Source organism: Xiphophorus couchianus, chromosome 2 (assembly GCF_001444195.1).
Source record: "Xiphophorus couchianus chromosome 2, X_couchianus-1.0, whole genome shotgun sequence".
Taxonomy (NCBI): domain Eukaryota; kingdom Metazoa; phylum Chordata; class Actinopteri; order Cyprinodontiformes; family Poeciliidae; genus Xiphophorus; species Xiphophorus couchianus.
In genome coordinates, this window is record NC_040229.1 from 29,696,575 (window position 1) to 29,723,291 (window position 26,717).

The window sequence follows — 26,717 nt, forward strand, 5'->3', positions numbered from 1 at the left end:
TGTCCTCCTTGAAGTAAACAAACTGGTCTTTTTTATTTGTCTCATCCTTCTCCAAAGTATAGTTTTTCTCTGACTAAAATGTTTCTACTTGATGAGCTGTGGCCTGGGATTCCAGGTGGTCCAGGAAGTCCTGCATGAATGATGTCAACCAAAAACTGTACAATGGTAGAAAACTAACAAGAACTCACTGTGAAAGTGTGATCATCCAGAATGTGCTGCGGCTCTGTAGTAGAATGACATTTTGTCAGACCACAGGAACTCTCTGCTTGTCTAGTATGTTGTTGATCATTCTTGACTAATTATCTTTTCCTCTGGGCTGGGTCTCATGTTCCTCAATCTTCATTCACATCAGAAGGTTTTTGAACGGCAAAGCAGCAGCACGTTCTGGACGATCACATTCTGACGGTGAGTTTCTTGATTCATTTTTTGTCATTGCGCAGTTTCTTTGTTAAATTAGCCTTGCAGGTTTAAACCTAGAAAACTTGTACTTTGTTAATTTTCAAAAAAGAAAAAAGGATATTCACAATCTCATTTACTGGAGACTTCTACAATACTTTTCAACATTTCTGATGTTCACCTTGGAAAGACGTGACACAATGTAATGTAACTGACTGTAAACTTCAGTTTTAACAGGATTAAATTTGTAAATGTGTGTCTGAACTGATAAAAAAAACAGCATCTTTTCTGTTGAGAAAATTATCTCTCAAACTAAGCATCAAATTTAACTCATTTTTTACAGTATCCAACACTTCACTGGGAAGATGAGGTTTTGTTTTCTCTTCTGTGTTTTCTGTTTAATTGTTCCCATGAGCCTCAGTCAGCAGACGGGTCCCCCTGGTGAGAAAGGTGACAGAGGACTTCCTGGAGAACCTGGATTACCAGGTATCAGCTCACAAAGCAAAGAAAAAGTTTTTCTCAAGAGCTAAAAATAGAACAAAAAATCTGTAAAATGAGAAGAGCAATGAAAATACTCTAGTCAAATTCTTGATTTTTTTTATGACCAGTGAAGATTGCTTCATCTCTTTTTGAATTCAGGAAGTAAGGGAGAAGCAGGAGAAATTGGATTTCCTGGAGGACCAGGAGAAAAGGGATTACCTGGATCACCGGGTATCGGCTCACAAAGCAAAGAAAAAGTTTTTCTAAAGAGCCAAAAAATAGAGCAAAAACAATCTGGAGATAGAAAAGGGTAATAAAAATACTGTACTCTACTTCATTATGACCAATGAAGATTTCCTTATCTCTTTTTGGATTCAGGGCTTCCTGGACTTAAGGGAGAATTTGGAAATTCTGGACTTCCTGGATCTTCTGGACGACAAGGTATCAGCTCACAAAGCAAAGAAAAAGTTTTTCCTGAAGAACTAAAAACAAAACAAACAAAAAAAATATCTAGAGAATGAAAAGAGCAATGAAAAATACAGTGGAAATATATCAAATGTTTTATGATCAATGAAGATTTCTTGATTTCTTTTTTTATTCAGGGTCTCCTGGATTAGATGGACCACCTGGAAAACCTGGACCCGTCATAGTGTGTGGACGAGGTGATGACTGTTTCCTGAAACTGAGTTGAATAAATAAAGTTATGGCAACATTACATTCACTTCAACACAACACTAGAACAGTTAAACATTTCTCATGTTTTAACAGACCAATTCACCAATTTAACATCAAAGACTCCAACAATTTTCACTCTTATGCAATGCAAGTTATTAGAGGAAAAACATATTACTGTAAAGGAGAGAAAACCACAGGAAAATATTTCTGAACTGCAGCCAAATGATCTTTGGTAACCAAATTTGTTCTGTTTTATCCAGAGCTCTTTAAATCTTTCACACAGGATGTTGAAGGACTGATGAAGATCACCGCTAAGCTGGACCTTGGTGGGTTTTCTATTCAATTCTGATCAGCTAATAATTAGATCAGCAAAACATTTATTAGAGTTTCTGAGGATTTGATGTTTTCCTCCATGTCTGATTTTGAGTTTTACACATTTTCTGTCCATGTATGATGAACATCTAAATATCTATGCAGCAAAGTTAATAGAGGATCAAAAGCAGTTAGTCAGAGGACAGCAACACAATTATTTCACGTCATCCAAAATAAAAAAATGAACAAATAACCTCTTCTATATTTTCTGCATGTTTTTCCAGCTATAACCTTTGACCTTGTGCGGAAGGTGGGTCAGAAATACTTTGTGTCCAACAAGGAGAGAGGATCTTTCCAGAAGGCTGCAGATTTCTGCCAGCAACGAGGCTTGGAGCTGGCTCTGCCCCAGAGTGAGGAGGAGAACCACATGCTGCTTCAGCTGATGGGTCAAGATGAGAAAAGAGCCTGGATCAACATCAACATGAGAAAGGCAGGAGGGAACTTCCTGTCCGACATGAAAAATCGACCTCTGACCTTTACCAAATGGGGAGAAAGCCAGCCGGATGAAAGCATTCAGGACAGCGGCTGCAGCATGGCAGCTGAGGACGGCACCTGGAGAGTGACGGCAGACTGTTCTCTGGACGCTGACATCATCTGTCAGCTGTAGGAAGATCATCCACCAGGCAGCTTCCTGAGTAATATAGATATCATATTAACTATGCTGATGACGCATTCATTTTATTTCTCGATTTTTAAGGCATCAAGAGGTAACGTTTGGCATAAGCTTGTTTTGAAATAAGGCTTACTCTATGTCAAGTATACGATGTGACTTGTATTATTTGTTGTGAGTAACTTTTATTAAGCTTGAGCAGCAAAGGCCTGTTGTAATCGTAAAATTTCTTATTATTTTTCTGCCATTATATGCGGCCTTTTTTAGGCTTTAACATATTCAAATACTCACCAAACTTCACCTGAAATAGTGTCCCACTTGACGTATTTGGATTCCAATGGAATCTCAAGTGGGCGTGGCCAAACTGCTCTGCAGCGCCCCCTAATGTGAGATAGGACAAACCGTAGGTCGCAAAGACCTGAAATTCTGTGCGTAGGCAGATCCCTCCCCCAAAATCAGAAAAAAAAATCTTTTGGAGGTACCACCTAAAATGTACAGGGAGGTGGCCATTTTGGTTCAAAGTGCAAATTTTGGTCATTTTCACCTCTATACACCTCGAACTTTAATGAACGCCTCCTTGAGATTTTGAGGTATTGGCTTCATTTTTAGTCAGTATGTAGTTACGGGATGGGGGAGTAAAAGTTTTCAAAATTGTGAGTTTTAGACCATGTTTAGGGGGCGTGGCCAAGCAGCAAACTTGGTGTACTTGCCAAACCAAACAAAACACTAAAACTTTCACTCACAATTGTCAAGCAACAACAAACTTGTAATGAGTGATCTGGGTTGATGCCTGATGATCCTACGCCGCCATGTTCTGACATCATTACATTTTCTGATCTATATTCTCCCCACCAACATGAACTTCTGCAAATTGATTTAGCCATTAGCTTCTGTCGATGAGCTTTTTAATAGTTTCCATCTGATCTATGCCACCTTTTATCCATCTATTTTACTTTTTACTTCATTCATTGCTTTTGATGTAAAGCTGGCTTGGATTCTGATGAAACCTCTGACTGTCACCTCCAAGTTTTTGATGAAATTCTGTTGTCAGAAAACAACATATTTTAGTGCTCTGTGAAGAACATATTTTCTACTACCTTTGAAGCAATATAACTTTCCTGTTTCTGAATGCTTTCAACTTTTCTTATCAGAAACTGTCGTGCCCAAATCTGCTTTTCAGAAAAAGACCCTCCTTCAGGCTCCGATTGGTTACTGCAGCTTTAAACACTCATATTTATTCACTTGTTTACAGAATGTGATTTCTTCTTACTCAAGGCTGTTGTTAGTCTTGGGGTGAGCTGGTTTCAGTGGCATGTTAGTTACATACATACAAACAGTGGGTGTGATAACATTTTCCACAACAAGATTTGACATAAGCAGACTTTAACTGTTTTATTTTGGCACCAGAGCAAAAGCAGAACAACAACCAAGACATGGTGCAGATCAAATCCTCCTCATACAATATGAAAGTTGGTTAATTGAGATTGTAGGATCCCTAGCGTGAACTTCGTGCAATCCCAGCAATGAACACCACAATGTAAATAAAGACCGCTAAAGACGTCAGGGTCACGGCCACAATGTTGAAAATGCGAGCGGAGGAGGCGTGACGTTGGGCTCCATCCTGATCCCCAAGCGCCTTGTGGTCTCTGGCCTGAAAACAGCACAAAATTTAAAACTATTTTAAAACTGGTTCATACGGAAAACACTGGGTTATTCTCCATATTAACTATTTTTGTTCAAATGGCAAAGTTTCATCAGGCTTACTGCCTGAAGAAACCTTGGGACTTTTATCTTTGATTTGTTGTATCACAACTTGAGTTCTTATTTTTGTATTACTAATACACACACTCTTTCAAAGTAAAAAATAGGAAGTTTAAATGATTTTTTGAACCCTTGGCAGGTTCATGGTCCTTCCAGTTTGGGGACATTAATCTGGACTCAAAGTTTTGGAACTGGGTTTGACAGAAATGTCATTGAAATATAATGTTTTAGTTTTGTGAAACAAAGGTATCACCAGTTATTTGAGATTGTTTAATGGTTACAACCTTGGGCTTCACTCTAATAATCTGTCAGCTCATGCGTTGTGTGTTCCTTTCCTTGTTCCCCTTTTTCTTTTACAATCACAAACAGAAGCTGGCTACATTAAAGACACATATTAAGAAAATTCTTTCATAAACTCACCCTGACAGAATGGATGAGAGCCCCCAATCCGAGACAGCAAAAATTTGCGTAGACGAAGCTGCACAGCGACCAGACCAGATAATCTTTTGTGGGCTCAGTGGGGACGTTCACTACGGTGTGCTGAACTCCTGTGGGACCCCCAGGCTGTCCAGGGGGCACTTCGTTGGCGTAAACAGGATGCATGGCTCTCTGCTCAGCTGCAGGTGGTAGGGGGATCTGAAGAGTCACTTGAAGAACTGATACGTTATCTGGAGTGGACGTGCTTTTTATGGTGCTCGTGGTTTCCACTGTTGAAATTGGTACCACTGAACAACGACAGAGGAAGTGCAAGACAGTGAGTGTGGTTGCCAAAGTGCTTTGTGAAAGCACCAATGTGGCCCTTTATTCAACTCAAACAAGATTTCACAAATCACAAGGCAGGCTTTAAATATTAAAATATTCTGCTTTTAATGGGAAATAACCTCGTCCATGCAAGTTAGAGGGACAACCGTGCTCCCTATCCTCCTCACTAATTGCTCTTCTCACTTCCCCCATTACATCCAACCCCTCTGGCTTCACAAACAATCTAGCATTAAAAACTTGGTGCCAGTTTAGGAGGCACTTCAAATTTAACTCAGCATCTACACTTTTAATGAAGAATCACTTGTTTCAACCAGCACTCACAGATTCAACCTTTCATCATGGGGTAATAAAGGGCTGACATGTTTTAATGATATTTACAAAGAAGGCATCTATCGCAGCTTCACAGACCTTTCACAAGAATTTCATCTCCCTTCTTCTCACCTATTCCGGTACTTTCAAATTAGACACCGTGCCAAAGTTTTGTTTCCCGGTTTTCCTTCCAGGCTGCCGGACTTGCAGTGGGAGATGTTTCTGAGCTGGACTCCTCTTCAAAGGTCATACATCTCTAAAGTTTACAATGAAATTCTGTCTTTTGATTCTTCACCCATTACCAAGGTCAAGGCAGCTTGGGAGCTGGAACTGGGTCTAAGTTTGGGAGAGGACTGGTGGAACAATGAATGCTCTTAAGAAAATTCATACAAGTTCAATCTGTGCTCGACTTTCACTCATACCGCTTAAAGTTCTCTTTAGGGTTCATCTCTCCAAAACCCGTTTGTCACAATTCTTCTCCTCCGTTTCTCACAATTGTGACAAATGTCATGCACCTTTCTGTAATTTAACTCACATGTTTTATTCCTGTTCATTACTCCATAGTTTTGATTGATACAATGTCAACAATACTCTCAGTTGTCATTAAACCGTCTCCCCATGTTGCCATATTTGGACTCCCAGTTGACTACAAACAGCTCACTTCTAACCAGTTGGATATTTTAGCATTTACTTCCTTATTGGCATGACGCAGACTTCTTTTTCATATGAAATGAACTAATCCACCCTCTAGCAATAAGTGGCTTAAAGACACCATGTCTTTTCTAAAATTGGAGAGAATTAGATATTCAGTGAAAGGCAACTCTGCTAAATTCTATAATTGATGGCGTCCTTTCATGACATCCTTTCACTCTCTTCAGTCTCTTCTCCCGGATTGAGTGATGCGCCCCACCTCACACCTATCCTTATTTTTATTTATTTAGCTTTTTATTTTTATTTACTTATTTATTTTTTTTAATTAAACGTATTTTATTATTTCATCCCTCCTTTTTCATTTATATTTTCATTAGGTGTGTACATATTGTGTCCTGTTCAGTAATGTAAGAAAAAGAAAAATACTCACAGGAGGTGAATTGCATGCCTTTTCCCATCCATAGACTTTTTCCTTCCCCTGTTCCTGTGTTTTGTTCTTTTCTATCGATGTCATGGAGAAGTTGTGTACTATAAGGCATACTATGTCATTAATAGTTAAAATTTTGCTTGTAATGTCTCCTTCCTACTAATAAATATATATATACTGTATATATATATATATATATATATATAAAACCTAGTCCATGTTAGATCAGCTCTATATTATACCAGATGTTTATGTTTGACATCATGTTAGATCAATCAATCAAATTTTATTTGTATACCACATTTCAGCAACACGGCATTTCAAAGAGGTTTACATCATAAAAACACAAAGCCGTGGTTAAATGGGACTTTTTATTAACTGCTGCACTGGTCACGGACAGTGATGGCAAAGTTACTTTGAAAAAGTAACTTTAATTGGATTACTGATTACTCCTTGAAAAAGTAACTTAGTTAGATTACTGATTACTTGATGTGGAAAGCAACTAAGTTACTTTAAAAGTAACTTTTTAGTTGCTTTCAGCAGCTGCTGACAACAACGCTCTGCCAGCTGTGAGAATTACATTCAACTTTGCTAATACTTACTTACAAGTTATTTTATAATGGTAATATCAGCTACGTATCTCCACTTATAAAGTTAACCTGAAGGGGAGATTGTCTAATGGTTGCAACAGTACCAAAAATAAATCAATAAAATTTTAATTTCTGCATCTTTTCCTGTGTTCCACTATTATGTGAGAAACTAAATAAGATTTTAGAAGATTTTAGATTTTAGAGAATCTTCCTATATCCGGAGAGTCTGACTAAAACTGCCTGGATGACATCTGGGGTTTGCTTTGTGTCTCTGCTTATTTCCAAGCCCAAATAAGCAACTTCACGTGCAAAAACAAGTCCAAACCACAACCCGCGACTCACTAAATTTGCAAGCCCAAAGCTGCTTATAATAATCGGGCTTGGCGACAGAAACTCAAAATAGTCCTGTTTTCCAGCAACAAAATGCGCATCACCCTCCTCCCTCCGTTGTTTACGTTTTTGTCGCTGTTGAGAACTGTCGCATGGAAACGGCGCTCACTCGAAACGTGTATGGAGGAAATCAAATTTAATTACAAAATCAAATAGTAACGCACAGTGATTTGCAACTTTAATCTGATGACTAGATTTGAAATAGCAACGCGTTAGATTAGATTAGATTAGATTAGATTAGATTAGATTAGATTAGATTAGATTGCTACTGATAAAGTGGCCCGACATCAGTAACGCGTTACTGACATCACTGGTCATGGACTACAACTAGACATCGAGTCAAGTCATGTTTTTGGCCAATTTTGAGAACATCTGCAGTAAGATCAGAAAAAATGTGAGGATTTGCTGATTTTACGGATCTGTGACAAACTGGAGGGACTTACTGACGTAATTTGGAGCCTAGAGGGCCACATGAAAAGCTGCAACCGGCCAGATTTGGCCCCCAGGCCTCTAGGTTGACACATGTACTCTAAAGCGATGGTGTCCAGACTTTTTGTCATGGTAGCCAAAAATGTTGAAAGTAGTCAGTACGTCACAGAATTTAAATGTTTTCTATTATTATTTTTATTCAACTTGCAGTGCCAACCTCATTAATTTTTTTTTATTTTCACTTGTACCTGCTCAACAATGACCAAGAAAAAAACCAAACCACATCCTTAGTTTACCTGCTTCATCGCTGTCATTTTTTTTTTTTGTTTTGTTTTCTTCAGTTTTGTGTTGTTTCAGTGACACAAACAGGATGTGACTCAGGCTTCCTTTGCTTTCACAAGTTTAAAAAAAATGGCTAATAAAGTTTCAGTTGCAAAGGTTGTGGTTAATAGGATATGTGGTAAACAGGACATGACACTCTGATGTAATTCAGTAATTCCACATTACAGAGTTTGTCAGAATTACCGCACAAGTGACACAAAACACTTAAAGAGAAGAAGAGAAATGAATGATGCAGGATGTGTCTGTATCTGTTTCCCGTAATTTGTAATTTATCCATTTGTGATCAGAACGTCTTTTCAGAAGATGTGATGTTTTAGCCCAATTGTCAATTGCAGCTTTGTTTTCAAAAAGTTTCTGTTTGAAGCTTCAACTTCATATTATTTAAAATCCGTTTCCTTTCAGTTTCACAGTAGCTGCTGGCAGCCGGTTTAGATCGTACCTCAACGGTTTGATTGCTCCTTTTCTGTATTTATTTAAGGCCCGAAGGATGACATTTAATAAGATTTTCTTGCCATTTGTTTTTTTTAAACTGAACGACAACAAGAAACAAATGGAAACCGGCACTGTTGGCATTAAGAAATAGATTTAGAAATATCCTTCTAGAGTTTCACAGTGGGGAAATTCCAGTGTGCAGCCAACAAATTAGAGGTAAACAGACACAAACTTAATTAAACTAATGTAGAAATATATATGTGTATATAGTTTGACATATATATCAAACTGTGATTTAAAGATATTGGTCTGTAATCCTTTATAATTCAAATTACTCAAATGATTCTCTAGATTTGAACAGATTTGTCCAAACTGCACAATAACCCAGTTACCCAAAAGGAGATTCAGAAGCCAGTTTCAACACTCTGCGATTTCTGACTTTTTCAGAGATGCTTAATTGAAGACAAATTACTGAGAATCTATTAGCATGAACTCACCCTGACAGAATAAATGAGAGCCGCCAATCCAAGACAGAAAATATTTCCATAGATGAAGTTGCACAGCGACCAGACCAGATAATCAGTTGGAGGCTCAGTGGGGACGTTCACTACGGTGTGCTGACCACCTGTGGGACCCCCAGGCTGTCCATGGGACGCTTCATCAACATGATCCATGGCTCTCAGCTCATGGATGGCATGGGGATCTGAACAATTTGTTAAAGGATGGGCTCGCTACCTGGAGACGGTTTGGTGTTTTATGATGTCCTGGCTTAACAGGGGAACTCTGACCACTCAACAACAGTTGGTATGCAATCCTGTCATTTCCAGTTGCTTTGTACGACGTACAGCGTCTTCCCTCTTTCTTCTTAATAAGTTGTTTGTGTTTGCACATGAGCAAATATTAACTTTGAATCTTTATAAGCCTGAATTTGCATAATAATTTAAGTAGCTCTTTTCAAAAGTAATTGACTAGGGGTGTTGTGCAGGCGCAGGGCTTAAGCACAACCCAAATAAGGAGACCTTAGTCCTCGACGCAACCGTTGCAGGTTCGATTCCTGGCCTGGTGACCCTTGATGCATGTCTTCCTTCTTTTTCTTTATCTACTCTCCTTTCTTACCGCTTTCAAATAAAGGCCACTAGAGCCAAAAAAACCCCAAACAAAGTAATTGATTAGGGGCGTGGTGATGGTACAGGAGGTAGAAGACATGATGTACAGAGGCCTTCGAGGTGCCTCATGTCTTCTCCACTCTCTCATTACCCACAATCCCATCTATCTACTGTGAAGAAAAAGTCCACTAGAGCCTAAACAATCCCGAAAAAAGTAATTGATTAAACTTAGAAGTGAAGATGGACTCATGAAAACACCTGAACTAGAGGCAACATTTATACTCTGAGTGTCCATTATCAGTGCAATTTCACCATGGGAACAAGTGACCTTTATTTGTGTGACCTTGTCTGATTGGAGCAGCTCGTTTTCTCATGATTGTTTGCTCCATTCTGCATCACATAATATAAATGTTAGGATTCGTTTGTCATCATTTTGTCTTTCACAGTCAGATTTTAGTTTTTATTGTCTTCACTTTGTCAATTCGTCACCAAATATGTTTTTGGTTTAAAAAATGACACAACAGACTCTACACACAAAAGAATGTATATTCCTGTGTTTTACAGAGAACAGGATTGTTTTTATTATCATCATGATGCAAGCTTTTCATTCATCGGAGCTAAAACACACATTGCAGATTTTAAGCCAGTGAACTTTATTCAATTGAAGTTCTTCTTTGTTGCCTCAGATCTCACCACTAGTACAACTGTTACAGTTTTATTTGACGCACCAAAATAAAACCAGAAAAGCAGACGAGTCATGGTGTTTGAAAACCCCTCATACCTCACAAAAGTTATTTAGTTATAGTTGTATTGTATATAACGGTATCTTGCCGACTCTGCAATTAAAGCAAGGGGCACAACAACGGAGAGAAAGACGAGTAAAGACATCAGGACAGTCGCTGTGATGTTGAGAGCGCGAGCAGTGTAGGCGTGACGTCTGGCTCCGTCCTGATCTCCGACCACCTTCCTGTCTCTGGCCTGGAAGCAGAAAAATATTCTTCTAATAAACGGTTCACATGGCGAACAAAGGGCTCTCCATTATTGCCTGCTGCGTCTTTGGGACTTTTGTCTCTGATTTACCGAATCATACATTGATTTATTTATTTTTTGACAAAAACACTCTTTCAAAGTAAAAAATAGGAAGTTTAAAGGTTTTTCAGCCGTTTTTAGCCTTTTGATCCACTAAATTGTGGGGTTTTAATCTAGACTCATAGTTTCAGTAGAAAGGCCATTTATAGCATTGAACTACCTTAATATTTTGTTTGTTTTTTCTTTCTTATTCTCTACATATGTAATGTGATATAACAGCACTAGGAACAATTTTCTGTTCCTTTTTCTGTTTCTGAAAACACAAAACTAATAAACTGTTTAAAATAAAAATAAATTCCTTGATATTTGAGTTTTGTGAAGTCACACTGGGTTTGATGCAGTTTGGACAAATTTATTTTTATTTATTTTATTAAGGAATAAAGACAAATAGCTGTAAGTCACATTTACCAAAATGGAAATCAGAAGCCAGTTTTTCAAAGACAAACAGAAAATGTTTACATTCAAGACAAATTACTGAGAAACTATTAGCATGAACTCACCTTGACAGAATAAATGAGAGCCGCCAATCCAAGACAGAAAATATTTCCATAGACAAAGTTGCACAGCGACCAGACCAGATAATCAGTTGGAGGCTCAGTGGGGACGTTCACTACGATGTGCTGAACTCCTGTGGGATCCCCAGGCTGTCCAGGGGACGCTTCATGGCTCCTGTCCTGCAGTGGGACGGTCTCAACAGGGTAAGGTTCAGAGGAGTACCCAGGATCCATTGCTCTCTGCTCGGCTGCAGGTGGACGAGGATCTGAACGATCTGCTATAGAACTGGAACGCTGTCCAGAGTGGGGTTTGTTTTTTACGATGGTCGCGTCTTAACTGGAAATTTCACCACTGCAAAATGGTCGGTGTGCAAAAACCACAATACTTTCATCTCTGGTCGCTTTGCAGCACAAACATTCGACATGATTGTTGTCAGATTTGGGTCACTCAGGTGCAGCAACAGGGGGGAGGAGGAAGTACTACATTAGTACACGACCAGCCATGTTCAAAATTGTATTTTTGGACATCTGCAGTTGTTACCCCTTTACCTTTGGAAAATAAATTGTCTCCTTGAACACAATGAAAGTGTGAGGATCAGTGATGGCATAGTTACTTTGAAAAAGTAACTTAGTTAGATTACTGATTACTTGATTTGGAAAGTAACTAAGTTACATTAAAAGTAACTTTTTAGTTGCTCTCAGCAGCTGCTGACAACAACGCTCTGCCACATGTGAAACTTACATTGAGTTTTGCTAATTCTTAATTGCAAGTTATTTTATAATTGTAACATCAACAATGTGTCTCCACTTATAAGGTTGAACTGAAGGGGAGATTATTTAATGGTCACAACAGTACAAAAAAAAAACTTTAGTAATTTGTGCGTTTTTGTGTGTTCCTGCATTGTCTAGAAAACTCTAAATAGGATTTTAGAACAGCACACAGCGCGTCTCCTGCAGCTCCACAGCTCAGATGCTGCACAGATTTGTGACACTAATCTTAATATTAATAATTATAATGGCGTTTAGTCCCACAACTTTACGGACACGTTCAGTCGTGGCTGTTTTCACGTTTGTTGCGCTGTTCAAATTGGTCTCAATGTTTGCAGTTTTCTGGAGCGCAACGCAAAACTCAACCTCAACAGAAAATATATTAACTTAACATTAACAAAAACACAGCGGGACGGATCATCCGGGTAATGATGGACTAAAATTAACTGGGCGTCAGACAAACTCTGGGGTTTATGTCTGCTGATTTCCAAACCCAAAAAGCGCAGCTCATTCAATTTGCAAGCGACTTTAGAAAGACAAAAACAAGCCCAAAGCCGCTTATAATAAACGAATTTGGCGAGCGAAACTCAACATCTTTTCATCTACAAAATGCGCATCTCCGTCCATTTTTTTTTTTTTTTACATTTCTGTCGCTGCTGACACTGTCACATAGAAACGGGGGTCACTCCAAAAGACACGTAGATTAAATAAAATTCAATTACAAAAGAAGATAGTAACACAAAGTGGTTTCGATAAGTAACTGTAGTCTGACTACTGGATTTGAAATAGAAACGCGTTAAATTACTCTTTACTGAAAAAAGTGGTCCAATGTCAGTAACGCGTTACAAAGTGACATCACTGGTGAGGATGTGGATTTTTGTATGTTTTTCTGTTAATCTACTTCCGGTGTCGTCTCGTCTTCCCTTTGATCGTTTCCAGCTGCCCCTTGTTTCCCTGATTATCCCCTTGTGTGTGTTTAGCCCCACCTGTGCTACCTGTCCCCCGTCAGGTCCTTGTCATTGCTGTCAGTCTTTGTTAGTCCTGTGTCTTCCCAGCTCCACCAGAGTGTCTGAGTAACTGGCCTCATTGTTCACCTGTGCTGCCTGGATTTCTGTTCTCTTCATGTTTGTCATTAAAACCATCATTATTGCACATCAACCTGGGTCTATGTCCATCCTCACCACCTCAATCAACCCAATCCATGACAGAAAGGACATTTATGTGTTTTAAAGAGCATAATGTTTATTATTGTTATTATTATTATGAAACAAAACACCCTTCCAGGTTTCATAAAAGCAAACTTTACAGAAATTAAGTTCCTAGACTTTACTACTAGTGTCACTGTCACAACTTCGTTTTGGCACCAGAGCAAAAACAGAACAACTGCGTTACAGTGTTGGAAAATCCCTCATACAATCTGAACTTTAGTTATTGGCAATAATTGCGATTGCAATAGGATCTGTAGCCTGAGCAATGGTTCACTCATTTAATCATAGCAAAGATTACAACAACGTAAACAGCAACTCCTAAACACGCCAGGACGGTCGCTGCGATGTTGAGAGAGCGAGCGGTGGAGGCGTGACGTCTGGCTCCGTCCTGATCTCCGACCACCTTCCTGTCTCTGGCCTGAAAGCAGCAAAAATATTCATTTTAAATCCGGACTCAATCTAGAAACAATGGTACTTCCCTTCTTGTCTGAAACCTTTTGCCGTTTGTAGCCGTCACGACTGATTTTTCTCTGACTGAAAACACAACTCGACATCGTGGAAAGAAGAAGCCACTTTTGTTTGGTAGAAGACATTTCTTCTCAGACATGATCTGCCACGCAGTCAGAGTCTGGAATATGATGTCTAACAAACTATGTTTACATTTTACAGTCAGTGTGATGTTTTTCTTTTCATTTCGTCATATTACAACAGCTTCTTTTTTTGAGTTGCTACAACCTGAACTCCACTCTTTCAAAGTAGAAAATAGTCATTTTAAATCTTTTTGGGGTATCAATGTGAACCCAGGGTTTTTGAACTGGGTTCAGTAGAAAGGGATCCCATTGAAATTTGGGATCATTTAAAGTTGGTTTTCTTCATCTTCATCACTAATCCAGTACAGACTTTTATTGACTTAAGTTTGTCAAAGTGTAGAAAAATGCTAATGCACTTTCAGTTGTGGTTTTGGTTCCATTTAGTGTTATAGTTCTGTGTTTTATTTAGTTCTCCTTCCTTCTCTTTCCTTCCCGTTTTATCTCACTTCTGTGTCTGACTTTTCATTGCGTTGGCTAAGTGGCGCTCCACCTATTTACTGTTTCTCTAGTTCCTGTTCTCTGTGGGTTTGTGATTTTAACATTCATTTCATTTCTACATACTCAGCTGTTCTCACTCTGGTTTAATGGTCTCCCACATCTCTCTGGTCCATTCCGCCTCTGCTGGCTCTTTCCATTGTCTGTTCACACCTCACAATTTCTCTGGAGTTTGGATTTGAGTCGAGTTCCTGCACTGAAAGGTTGTTCAACAAAGTAATAAAAAAGACCCACAGCCATTGGTGCAGCAGAAGATTTTGTGCAAAGCCAAACTACTCACTACCCACCACAAGTCCCTAGCAGAAGGTTTTGCTATGAGAAACCTCTTCACTCACAGGAAAACCAGGTGGTTTATGTGGTTGTTGTGCGGAGATGCTCAGCATGGGCGGATGACGCGAAGCTGGGGAGTCAAACAATAAAACGTTTTCACTCAAACACCAACCAGGATGAAATAACATCGATAAAACTCTGAACATCGCAGACGTGAAGGAAGTTAGAGAGTGTTGTTAGCACAGCTTCAAAGACGATGGTCAGGAACTACTTTTTTCATTTTTCATATATTGATAGAATACCGTAGTGGTTTAGAAATTGTGCGATTTGTACACAAAAGTAACATTTCTACACTGATAAAGAGAATATATATATATATATATCCATCCATCCATCCATTTTCCGTGCACCCTTGTCCCTAATGGGGTCGGGAGGGTTGCTGGTGCCTATCTCCAGCTACGTTCCAGGCGGGAGGCGGGGTACACCCTGGACAGGTCGCCAGTCTGTCGCAGGGCAACACAAAGACATACAGGACAAACAACCATTCACACACAAACACACACCTAGGGAGAATTTAGATAGACCAATTAACCTAACAGTCATGTTTTTGGACTGTGGGAGGAAGCCGGAGTACCCGGAGAGAACCCACGCATGCACAGGGAGAACGTGCAAACTCCATGCAGAAAGACCCCGGCCGGGAATCGAACCCAGGACCTTCTTGCTGCAAGGCAACAGTGCTACCAACTGCGCCACTGTGCAGCTATATATATATATATATATATATATATATATATATATATATATATATATATATGCATTCTGCCTTATCTACTTAAAAAAATTAAGGCAACTTTTTCTTTGTTTAAAGTACTTACTCATTTTCTTACATGAACTTACTGTACCGATTCTACAGCATCTTAACATCCTGATTCCTGATTCACTAACATAACGAAGAGCAGGGGACCTAATTTTGAACTCTGTGGCGCCCCCCTGTGGACACTCAGAACACAGACCATCTTATTTCATATACTGAGTCCTGTTCCCCAAAGAATTCAGTAAACTAATATATATATATATATATATATATATATATATATACATATTAATTTTTACTGTTTTTATTTTTTTTATGAATGCATGCACTTTACTAGCTGAAGTAGCTGAAGAAGACTGACAGAAAACAGAAGGTACTGAAGTCGCCACCAGGGGGCATCTTTGCATCTCTCAACTTTTAGACGTGCCTCTGCTGCGCCACACCTGAATAGAATAATTAGGTCATCAGTGAAGTCCTTCTGTATCTTAGTGTATCTATATGTGCAAACCTCAACAAGAAACTAGCAGCAAAGAATATGACCAGAAGTAGAATCACCTATATTTTAGTATGTAGCCAGTGCGATATATGACAGAAATATGTCAGCTGTCCTGACTCTCAGCATTACAGGCAGGTCTTACTTTCAGTAGCACATTCTCTTTCCCTTTTTTAATTATGTAATTTTTTTTTAAATTACTTTTTGAAGTATTCTGCAAATTCAAACTTAATGTTTTGCGTGTGTACAGGCAACTTCCTTTAGTAGCTAAAAACTCAGAAACTCTAACCTGGTAGAAATGAAAGCAATGTGAGATTTAAAAATGTAGCCTTGTTGGTAGGTGATGAATAGGACATCCTCAAACCGCAAGCATCAAATAAAGCACCTCCACTCCTTATAGGGTGTCAGTTCTTCAACAGCCTCTTCACATCGCCTTCCACCTGCAGCCGAGCTGAGAGTAATGGATCCTGGGTACTCCTCCTACGCAGCTTACACAGTTTACCCTGTTGAGACCGTCCCACTGCAGGACAGGAGCCATGAAGCGTCCCCTGGACAGCCTGGGGATCCCACAGGAGTTCAGCACATCGTAGTGAACGTCCCCACTGAGCCTCCAACTGATTATCTGGTCTGGTCGCTGTGCAACTTCGTCTATGGAAATATTTTCTGTCTTGGATTGGCGGCTCTCATTTATTCTGTCAAGGTGAGTTCATGCTAATAGTTTCTCAGTAATTTGTCTTGAATGTAAACATTTTCTGTTTGTCTTTGAAAAACTGGCTTCTGATTTCCATTTTGGTAAATGGGTTTGATGCAGTTTGGACAAATTTAGAGACTAATTAGAATAATCTGGATTATTAAGGAATAAAGACAAATAGCTTTATTTCAGTGTGACTTCACAAAACTCAAACATCAAGGAATTTATTTTTGTTTTAAACACTTTATTAGTTTTGTGTTTTCAGAAACAGAAAAAGGAACAGAAAATTGTTCCTTGTGCTGTTATATCACATTACATATGTAGAGAATAAGAAAGAAAGAACAAACAAAATATTAAGGTAGTTCAATGCTATAAATGGCCTTTCTACTGAAACTATGAGTCTAGATTAAAACCCCACAATTTAGTGGATCAAAAGGCTAAAAACGGCTGAAAAACCTTTAAACTTCCTATTTTTTACTTTGAAAGAGTTTTTTTGTCAAAAAATAAATAAATCAATGTGTTATTTGGTAAATCAGAGACAAAAGTCCCAAAGATGCAGCAGGCAATAATGGAGAGCCCTTTGTTCGCCATGTGAACCGTTTATTAGAAGAATATTTTTCTGCTTCCAGGCCAGAGACAGGAAGGTGGTCGGAGATCAGGACGGAGCCAGACGTCACGCCTACACTGCTCGCGCTCTCAACATCACAGCGACTGTCCTGATGTCTTTACTCGTCTTTCTCTCCGTTGTTGTGCCCCTTGCTTTAATTGTAGAGATGGCAAGATACCGTTATGGATAGTAACACTATAACTAAGTAATTTTTGTGAGGTATGAGGGGATTTCAAACACCATGACTCGTCTGCTTTTCTGGTTTTATTTTGGTGCGTCAAATAAAACTGTAACAGTTGTACTAGTGGTGAGATCTGAGGCAACAAAGAAGAACTTCAATTGAATAAAGTTCACTGGCTTAAAATCTGCAATGTGTGTTTTAGCTCCGATGAATGAAAAGCTTGCATCATGATGATAATAAAAACAATCCTGTTCTCTGTAAAACACAGGAATATACATTCTTTTGTGTGTAGAGTCTGTTGTGTCATTTTTTAAACCGAAAACATATTTGATGACGAATTGACAAAGTGAAGACAATAAAAACTAAAATCTGACTGTGAAAGACAAAATGATGACAAACGAATCCTAACATTTATATTATGTGATGCAGAATGGAGCAAACAATCATGAGAAAACGAGCTGCTCCAATCAGACAAGGTCACACAAATAAAGGTCACTTGTTCCCATGGTGAAATTGCACTGATAATGGACACTCAGAGTATAAATGTTGACTTTAGTCCAGCATAGTTGCAGTCAAACTACTCAGCTGTAGATTTTGTTAAAGATGTTTTGTCCTTAAAATGTCAAGTTCAGATCAACGAATCAGTGAGCAAATCAGCTAAAACACAACCTTCATGTTTCCAGGAAACAGCAGAAAACACTTCCTGCTATTTAACTCCAGTTTTTCTACTAAAAACAAAGATTGACACAATTACACTGGCTTGTACTCGTCTCATTGCTTATATTGTCCAGGTTCCCCTGGTGACGACTTTAGGCTTTAGGTTTTCAGCACCTCCTGTTTCTCTGTCACAAATTTCTTCAATCTTCTTAAAATTCTAGCTTTTTAACCACATTGAAAAACATTTTCTTTGCTCAAAAAAACATGAAATATTCAAAGGGTTTCGTAGAGGTAAGGCCTTCAGACTGGACTTTACATGGTGGTGCGGATGATGTGGTCCTGTTGGCTTCATCAGGTCGTGATCTGCAGCTCTCACGGGAGCAGTTCGCAGCCGAGTGTGAAGCAGCCGGGATGAGGATCAGTGCCTCCAAATCCGAGGCCATGGTCTTGAGCCGGAAAAGGGTAGAGTGCCTTCTCCAGGTGGGGTATGTCCTGCCCCAAGTGGAGGAGTTTAACAATCTCGGGATCTTGTTCACGAATGGGGGAAGAAGGGAGCGGGAGATCGACAGGTGGAATGGTGCGACACCTTGAGTCATTCACAGTGCCGGTCCATCATGGTGAAGAGAAAACTGAGCCAAAAAGCAAAGCCCTCGATTTACTGGTCGATCTACGTTCCCACCCTCATCTATGGTCATGAGTTTTGGGTCATGACCGAAAGAACGAGATCACGGATACAAGCAGCCAAAATGAGTTTTCTCCGTAGGGTGTCTGGGCTCTCCCTTAGAGAGAGAAGCTCAGTCATTCAGGAGGGACTCAGAGTAGAGCCGCTGCTCCTTCACATCGAGAGGAGCCAGTTGAGATGGCATGGGCATCTGGTCAGGATGCCTCCTGGTCGCCTCCCTGGTGAGGTGTTCCGGGCACGTCCCACCGGGAGGAGGCCCAGGGGAAGACCCAGGACACTGGGGGGACTATGTTTCTTGGCTGGCCTGGGAACACCTTGGGATTCCCCTGGAGGAGCTGGAACATGTGGCTGGGGAGAGGGAAGTCTGGGGCTCCCTACTTAGGCTGCTCCCCCGTGACCCAACCTCGGATAAACGTAAGAAGATGGATGAATGGGCTTATTAGCATGCACCAATAAAAATGATTAACTAACATATTGACACCTCTAAACATAAAGATGCCACAGAAAGTAAATTTGTCTGTAAATAGTGTCCATAACTGCAACAGACTGGCGACCTGTCCAGGATGACCCCGCCTCTCGCCTGGAACGTTAGCTGGAGATAGACACCAGCACCTCCCGACCCCTCTAGGGACAAGGGTGTTAGAAAATGGATGGATGGATGGATACTACCCATAACTACTACAAATTACAACATGTATCAATCAGGGTTGCCATGTTGGCTGCTCAGTCAGCTCTATCCTCCCAATTCTGTGGCTTTCACAGCCGTGCATGTATCCAGAAAACAGCAGCAAACGCTTATTTACTTCCAGTTTTTTCTAAATAAACAACAAAAGCCTTGCACTATACTGGCTGCAGTTCGTCTCATTGTTAACATCAGGGGTGTCAAACTCCAGTCCTCAAAGGTTGATGTCCTGCAACTTTTAGATGTGTCTCTGCTCCACCTCACCTGAATAGAATAATTAGGTCATTATGGCTCTAGAGAACTGATCTACACAAGGAGGAGGTCATTAAGCCATTTCATTCCAGCGTTTTGTACCTGTGGCACATCTAAAACCTGCAGGACAGCGGCCCTTGAGGACTGGAGTTTGACACCTGTGTGTTTAGAATTGTATTTGAAATGTAATCAATTACAAATTTATTGATGGAACTTGACTTAATGTTGTGTTTTGATTGTTGATTCTATCTTGCATTGTGTTTCTGTGTTTGATATGATGTAAAGCACTTTGAAATGCCTTGCTGCTGAAATGTGCTATACAAATAAAATTTGATTTGATTTAAAGTGAGTTTATGCAAAGAACTTCTCATAAATTAGTGTGGAGTGTAAACAGCTTCTGTTTGTGTTTATGAAAGGCAAAAGAAATGAAAACGAATATCATGAAAAAATCATTAAAACTTGCTTCCCATGCATATTTCGCAAAAGGGTGAGTAGGTGGTTTCTTCAAACTTAGATCACTTAAATAATGAGAAAAGTGGAGTGGATTATTGAAAATTAGTACATAAAATTAAGTCACAGTTTGATACCTTCCTTTTCTAACACACCCCAAAACTGGCTGTATAAAATCGCAGAAATGCAAACAAGACACATTTAAGCTTCCTATTAGGGATGCACGATACTGGATCTTTGGTCGATATCTGATATGCCGATCTACTAAAACTCATTTGGCCAATAACTGATACCAATACTGATATTCTTTCCTACATCTACTTACTGAAACTATACAGCTTTCTTACTGTGGAATTAAGATACTGCATTATCTTTTGTCAATTTAGCCTGCTACCAAATGCAAATGCTAAAAAGGAGGTTGAAATGATGTAAAACTTTCAACTTGCATTATGTTTAACGTCAAATTTATTCATGACATTTGCTCTCTAAGACAATGACACTCAAACAGCCTGAATTTGACGTCATGCTGTGCTGCAGGCACCATTGTCACTGGTTTGTCTTATAAAATCAATGCCTTTTACATCAATGAGTTATTTTGACGGAATGGTCGATGTCTCTTATTAAATTTTACAGCTAATAGTGATAGCCGATACCGATATCATGCCGATAATATTGTGCATCCCTGCTTCCTATCGTGTTAATTTGAACAAGTGTGTGTTTAAGTTTAATCATTTAAAAATCAGTGTGTAGAAAACTCAATATATGATCAGCAAATCAAAGCTAAATGGCCTACCTACTTCTAAATCAAAGTGAAACACTCCTTTGTCATTTACATGATGGTGTAAGTAGTAAAGTGCAGCTGTTCTTCCATAACATGTTTAATATTTGATGTAAGAGCAATAATGAAATTGCATTCAACACCATTCCAGACTCCATGGAAATACATCTTTAGCAGGAGAAGATTTCTATCTTCTTTTTATGAATATTTTTTGCTGCTTTCAGGCCAGAGACCAGACGGTGGTTGGAGATCGAGGTGGAGCGCAACGTTACGCCTCCACCTCACTCATTCTGAACATCATCGCCACAATAGGCAGCCCTACTGGTCTTTATTTGCATTATTTTTCTAATTATGATGGGAAGCCAATTAGCAAGTATTTTCTACTATTACAACTGCTAACCAACTGTCATGTTTTCCAACTGCATCTCTTGGTTGTTATAAAGGCTGATTATAAATTTGCTACCTGATGCTAACTGACCAGCTTTTCTGCTTTTCTTCTGGTGCCAAAATAAAACTCTAACAGTTGCAGAAGAAAGACTTAAGGCTGCGACGATTGCAGTTTTCTGGCCGATCACTGATTACCGATCCTCTAAACACCATAAGTTTTTAAAGTTTTACTTTAAAAAGACTATTGTTAACTGTGAACATGCAGACTTGGCCCGGTGGGCCGGTCTGTCAATCAAACCTGTCTCACAGAATAGCAGAAGAGAAAAGTAGTCGATTTTTAGACCTTTGCTGAGGTTGATAGGATTGGTGGATAAGATCAGCTTCACATGTAAAAATCGACCGATCTCCCAAAATTAAGGAAATCGGCACCAATAAATCGTCTGGCGGATAAATCGGTGCACCCCTATTTAAAGCAGTGAAAAAGAACAACACTTTTTCTTGCTGAAGCAGAACAACTGCAGTTATACAAAATGTGGCTAAATTGGTTCCAAACTGGTTCTGTTCTATATACTTGCAGGCATTTGGAGGATGTTCAAGTGGAAAAAATGACACCATGTGAGACAAACGGCAGATTTTGATCGCAACACCTGCACAATTTTCTAAATAGTACCAAAACTTGGAGCCACCAACCCAAGACAGCGAAGGTTTCCACAGACGAAGCTGCACAGCGACCAGACCAGATAATCTGTTGGCGGCTCAGTGGAGACGTACACGATGGTGTGAGGAACTCCTGCAGGCTGTCCCTCGTCCAGAGGACGCTTCACGTCTCCTGTCCTGCAGAGCAACGGTCTCATCTGGGCAGAGGAGGAACCAGAATTCCTGGCTCTCTGCTCAGCTGCAGGTGGACGACGATCTGAAGAGTCTGTTGAAGAACTTGGCACGCTGTCTGGAGTGTGTGTTGTTTTTATGCTTGTGGTACCAAAGTGGAAACTTTGCTTTCATTTTTAGGTACTCTGCAAAACATGGAGGTCCAAGTTTTTTAAATTGTTTGCGCTCGCAAAAGACGATTTAGGTTGAACTGAGATTTAATTTTGAAAAGACAAATGCGCATGTGGAAAATAATTTCTCTTTAAAGGCAAAAATGGTGAATGAGGCTGAACTTCTGGAAATACAATAGAGAATAAAACCACATCCAATCTGGTAAGTATTCCAGGAAGACCAACAGGAAGTCGTGCTTAATTGTAACTTGGAATAAAACCTTTACATGGAGTTTTACAAATTTATTACAAATAAAAGTCTAAAAATGTTCATTTACTGCGATTTGCCTCGCAAAACTCAGAACAACCGTTTCCATTCATAAGACACGGCCGCCCACCTGAACTAACAGCTCAGGGATGTAATGACGCCGTGGAGACGTTTAGAGTCGAGAGAATCTGTTACCATGACAACTGTGAGCTTAGCACTCCCCAAATCTGGCCTTTCTGGTAGAGAGGAAATCCGTCTTTGAAAGAAAGCAGTAAAACTTTCAATCCGGTCATAAAGTTGATCTTTAAAGAAGATTGAATAAAAAGTTCTACGCTGTTTTCTGACTCTGTAAGCTACAAAACTGGAGATAGGAGGATGACTGAGCAGCCAACATGGCAACCTGGACGGGCGTGCTGTGTAATTTCACAATGGGAACAATTGATCCTGTGCTCATTTTCTCACGACTGTTCAATTCTGCACCACATAAAATGTAATAATTCCAGTTCTCACTTTTTCTCAGTTTGTGACACGACATTGACTCGGCGCAGACACATCAGTGAACAGAGGTTTCTGTGGTTTAGAGAGCTCAGAGTCGGATGGTTTTTATTATCGTGAAGCAAGCTTTTTATTCATGTGAGCTAGGACACATTTGGCCATTTGGTTGACAAGCAAACTTTACAGAAATGAAGCGCTTCTTCGCCACTTTAGGCTTTTCCGCCAGCATTATTGCAAAACAGTTTCATTTTGATGTCAGAGTAAAACCAGAACAACCACGCTGGACAAAAACCTCAAACATTACAAAAGATGGTTAATTGCCTCTCCAATAGTCTGTCTGCCTTCTAAGTTGTGCCACTTTCACACCCGTGGCAATCTGCCCAATGATGATGATGGAGAAAATCAGAGACGTCAGGGTCAGGGCCACGATGTTGAAAATGCGAGCGCAGGAGGCGTGACGCCTGGCTTCGATGTGATCTCCAACCACCTTCCGGTCTCTGGCCTGAAATCAGCAAAAAAAAAAAAAAAAAATAGACATTATTTTAATAACCAGACCCTCCCGGTTATAATTTTTTTATTATTACATTTTCTAACCTACTTATTTTGAACATGATAGAAGTATAAAATCACAACGGATTCAAAAAACACATTTCTGTGCTATAATGATCTTAACTTGCTTGAAAAGCAGTAGGAGGAAGTAGGAAACGTATGAACTCCTATAAACTCGTACCATATTTTCAGGTGGTTCCTCATTATTAAATAAAAAAAATAACAACAAATAAACAAGTTAATAAATGTTTAATTTTATCTGGGTTTACATATGTCTAAATATGTACATCCACACCCACACACTCATGTGCGTTAGCCTCAATTTACATATACACATTGGTGCTAACTCTCCCATATTTCTATATCTTGTGAAAATGACTGAGGAACTATAAGATGCACTAGTTTAGAGTTAATAAATAAATAAAATCAGTCCCATAATTCCTCCAGCTTTTGGATGTTAATCCAGACGTTCTTGAACTGGGCTCCTGTACGAAGGCCATGAAATTCCTTGTCAGGTCTGATATTGTTGTTTTGTTTAAGTGACATTTAATATGCATGTTTCAAAAGTCTTAACTGTGACATTTGCAAAGCGTTGCTGGAGGAAACAATGATAGGTAACATTTTTTTAAAAAGACTGTCTGCTGGTATAAGTTAATCACTACAGAGTGATCAATAACACCAAGACCACAATCCTTCAGCCGGAGCCGTTTTTCTTAAAACTTGCACAAGAAAATGATTTAAAATTGAACAAACAATTGTTGAACCAAAACCTTATATAAAATATCATTACTATACACATTTATAGCAATAGCTCTTTCAGTTTTACAATAATAAAGCATAAATATTTGATATGACGTGTCATAAGTTGCTAAGAAAAAATATTTTTTTAATCATTATCACAAAAGTATCAAAATATCGCAACAAAATTCTAATTCAGACACAGAAGTTGCTCGTATTAAAGACTAAATACGGGGAAACTATTAGCATAAACTCACCTTGACAGAATAGATGAGAGCCCCCAATCCAAGGCAGCAGAAGTTTGCGTAGACGAAGCTGCACAGCGACCAGAGCAGATAATCTGCGGGAGGCTCAGTGGGGACGTTCACTACGATGTGCTGAACGCCTCTGGGACCCCCAGGCTGTCCAGGGGACGCTTCGCTGGAGTAACCAGGATTCATGGCTCTCTGCTCAGCTGCAGGTGGAAGAGGATCTGAAAAGTCTGTTGAAGAACTTGGCACCTTACAGGGAGCGGGGTTCCTTTTTTATGAGGCTGGTGGCATAACGGGAAATTTTACCAGTTGAACAAAAAAAAAACCTCTGTCTTTTTATTTTCACTTTCTTTGCAGAGCTCAGAGGTTCTAACTTTTTACATGCATGCAACCCGCCTGTGCTTGCAAAAGAGGTTTTGGAGCTGAATTTACTTTCTGTCTCCAAAGACCTTCTATTTGCAGAATAATTCAAAGACTCCTGTTTAGAAGTAAGGCATTAAAAAGCAGGAGGAGGATGGATTGTATTAAACAAAACTGATTTAAGTCAGGTAAAGCACAAAGCAGTGCTAATTTGAAACTTTGATAAAAGTTAAAAATAGAAATCTAAAAAGTGCGGCTTGCATAAGTATTCAAGTCACTTTATTCTCCACCCTTTCCCTAATCCCCCCCCCCCTAAAAAATCCAGAAAAATCATTTGCATTCACAAAACAGCTACTTAGCTTTTAGCATCAATCCAGCCGCTGTGTGAAGACTCAGAGGTTTGTTCCAGAACGTTAGAGAACACAAGACAAATGATTCAGACCAAAGAACTCAGCAGACAGGGCAGAGATAACGCTATGGAGAAGTTTAAAGTAGGATCTGGTTAGAAAACATAATCCCATTTCAGAGAACCCTATTCAACCTAAGAATGGAAGAAGAAATCAAAACCACACACTCACAAAAACATGGCCTCCATTTCCTGCTGGCTGGTCTTCAAGCTTTGGTTGTTCTTTTGTACTTGAGAGTTCATATTCTGCCGAGTCCATCCATCATGTCTTCTTTCCTGCACTGGAGCTGCCTCAGTAATACAGTGATAGCAAAAGGAACTGAGTTTTGTGCAACATAATTACAAAACATGCGCCTTTATTTGAACAGGATTTTGATGCTTGTTGAGCGTGAGGAGTGCTGGACATTATGAACTGAAGGTCTAACACATTAACCCTCCTCCAGGTCCAAGATGGGCTGAGTGAACCCTGTGCGAGCTTTTACAAGGGTTGTGGTTTCGGGTACTGATGGTGTGACGGGACACCCTCCGTTGTCCGACAGTGACATCTGCCTCGCTCTTTCTGAGTGTCGAGCTAAGACTGTGGGGGTTAAACATAATTCGAATATACACTTTATCAAACTAAAGTCAAAATCTGAATCAGCCTGGCGTAAACCAGCCTCTTGTTCGGCGCTTCACTTCGTACAGAGCGTCTGGACCATCGGCTATTGAGCAACGATTGCTTCCTGGAGGCGTGGCCTCTGTTGAAGTTTGATATTTTACCCAATCGCTAACGTTTGCCTGTGACATATCTAATGTGCCAGTTTGATACCATGAAGTTTACAGGAAACTGCCTGCACTGTAAACAACCGTCTTCCACTGCCAAGACAGAAGTGCAGAGCCGAACGAGGCGACTGTTAAAGGGCCAGCGTTATGTTTCCCAGGCAAGTAGTTCAGTTTTACACCAAAATCAAGTAACTATGTCACCTTCAGTTGACATGAAAATGTTTTCTACATCAACAATAAATGTGACTTTGTGTTTCTGAACACTTTGAAATTGGCTTCCTGTCTCTTTAAGAACCGCCTACCGTTTCCGTCATTTCATAGCAATGCTACATGCCGTTTACAATCTGTCTTGTATTTTGTTGTAATAAATAAAAAAAAAAAACAACCAAAAACAGCTACATTATTCAAAATTTGTTTTGGAAAATGGCAACTCAGAATACAATAGAACCTCAGCTGAATGATCCAGACCCAGAAAGTATGTTCTTGAAAGAACCGGATCAAGTACAGAGGCTCTTGCACGACTTTTCTTCCAGTCATCCTCACACACACACGTGCCACAAGCTGACCTTTAAACGTCCTTGTCTGAGGTGC

General features: G+C 39.6%; 5 protein-coding genes and 1 long non-coding RNA gene across 7 annotated transcripts; 2 read left to right on the forward strand and 4 right to left on the reverse strand.

Moving 5' to 3' along the window:
• Positions 1-260: 260 nt before the first annotated feature.
• LOC114135020 (collectin-43-like) lies at positions 261-3,658 on the forward strand. 2 transcript variants are annotated; one of them, XM_028001927.1, is made up of 7 exons: positions 261-405; positions 740-882; positions 1,036-1,107; positions 1,255-1,317; positions 1,479-1,538; positions 1,812-1,877; positions 2,148-3,658. In XM_028001927.1, the coding sequence occupies exons 2-7, from the start codon at positions 762-764 to the stop codon at positions 2,528-2,530; spliced, it is 765 nt and encodes a 254-aa protein (XP_027857728.1). In that variant the 5' UTR covers positions 261-405; positions 740-761; the 3' UTR covers positions 2,531-3,658. The 2 variants fall into 2 exon arrangements, with proteins under 2 accessions (XP_027857728.1, XP_027857736.1); XM_028001935.1 differs by lacking the exons at positions 1,036-1,107; positions 1,255-1,317.
• A 241-nt stretch (positions 3,659-3,899) lies between these two features.
• Positions 3,900-5,590, reverse strand: LOC114135035 (interferon-induced transmembrane protein 1-like). Its single transcript, XM_028001945.1, has 2 exons — positions 4,715-5,590; positions 3,900-4,184 (listed from the first exon to the last, which is right to left on the reverse strand). Exons 1-2 carry the CDS (start codon positions 4,895-4,897, stop codon positions 4,029-4,031), a joined length of 339 nt encoding a protein of 112 aa, XP_027857746.1. The 5' UTR covers positions 4,898-5,590; the 3' UTR covers positions 3,900-4,028.
• Positions 5,591-10,271: 4,681 nt separating this feature from the next.
• Positions 10,272-11,660, reverse strand: LOC114149804 (dispanin subfamily A member 2b-like). Its single transcript, XM_028025918.1, has 2 exons — positions 11,322-11,660; positions 10,272-10,710 (listed from the first exon to the last, which is right to left on the reverse strand). Exons 1-2 carry the CDS (start codon positions 11,547-11,549, stop codon positions 10,528-10,530), a joined length of 411 nt encoding a protein of 136 aa, XP_027881719.1. The 5' UTR covers positions 11,550-11,660; the 3' UTR covers positions 10,272-10,527.
• Positions 11,661-12,204: 544 nt separating this feature from the next.
• LOC114149846 (uncharacterized) lies at positions 12,205-14,873 on the reverse strand. The gene is made up of 2 exons (XR_003596617.1): positions 14,664-14,873; positions 12,205-14,572 (listed from the first exon to the last, which is right to left on the reverse strand). It is a non-coding gene; the product is annotated as an uncharacterized LOC114149846 (long non-coding RNA).
• Positions 14,874-16,352: 1,479 nt separating this feature from the next.
• LOC114149811 (dispanin subfamily A member 2b-like) lies at positions 16,353-17,712 on the forward strand. Its single transcript, XM_028025925.1, has 2 exons — positions 16,353-16,653; positions 17,274-17,712. Exons 1-2 carry the CDS (start codon positions 16,414-16,416, stop codon positions 17,439-17,441), a joined length of 408 nt encoding a protein of 135 aa, XP_027881726.1. The 5' UTR covers positions 16,353-16,413; the 3' UTR covers positions 17,442-17,712.
• A 5,429-nt stretch (positions 17,713-23,141) lies between these two features.
• On the reverse strand, positions 23,142-24,862 carry LOC114149818 (dispanin subfamily A member 2b-like). The gene is made up of 2 exons (XM_028025936.1): positions 24,605-24,862; positions 23,142-23,562 (listed from the first exon to the last, which is right to left on the reverse strand). Exons 1-2 carry the CDS (start codon positions 24,785-24,787, stop codon positions 23,374-23,376), a joined length of 372 nt encoding a protein of 123 aa, XP_027881737.1. The 5' UTR covers positions 24,788-24,862; the 3' UTR covers positions 23,142-23,373.
• Positions 24,863-26,717: the final 1,855 nt, after the last annotated feature.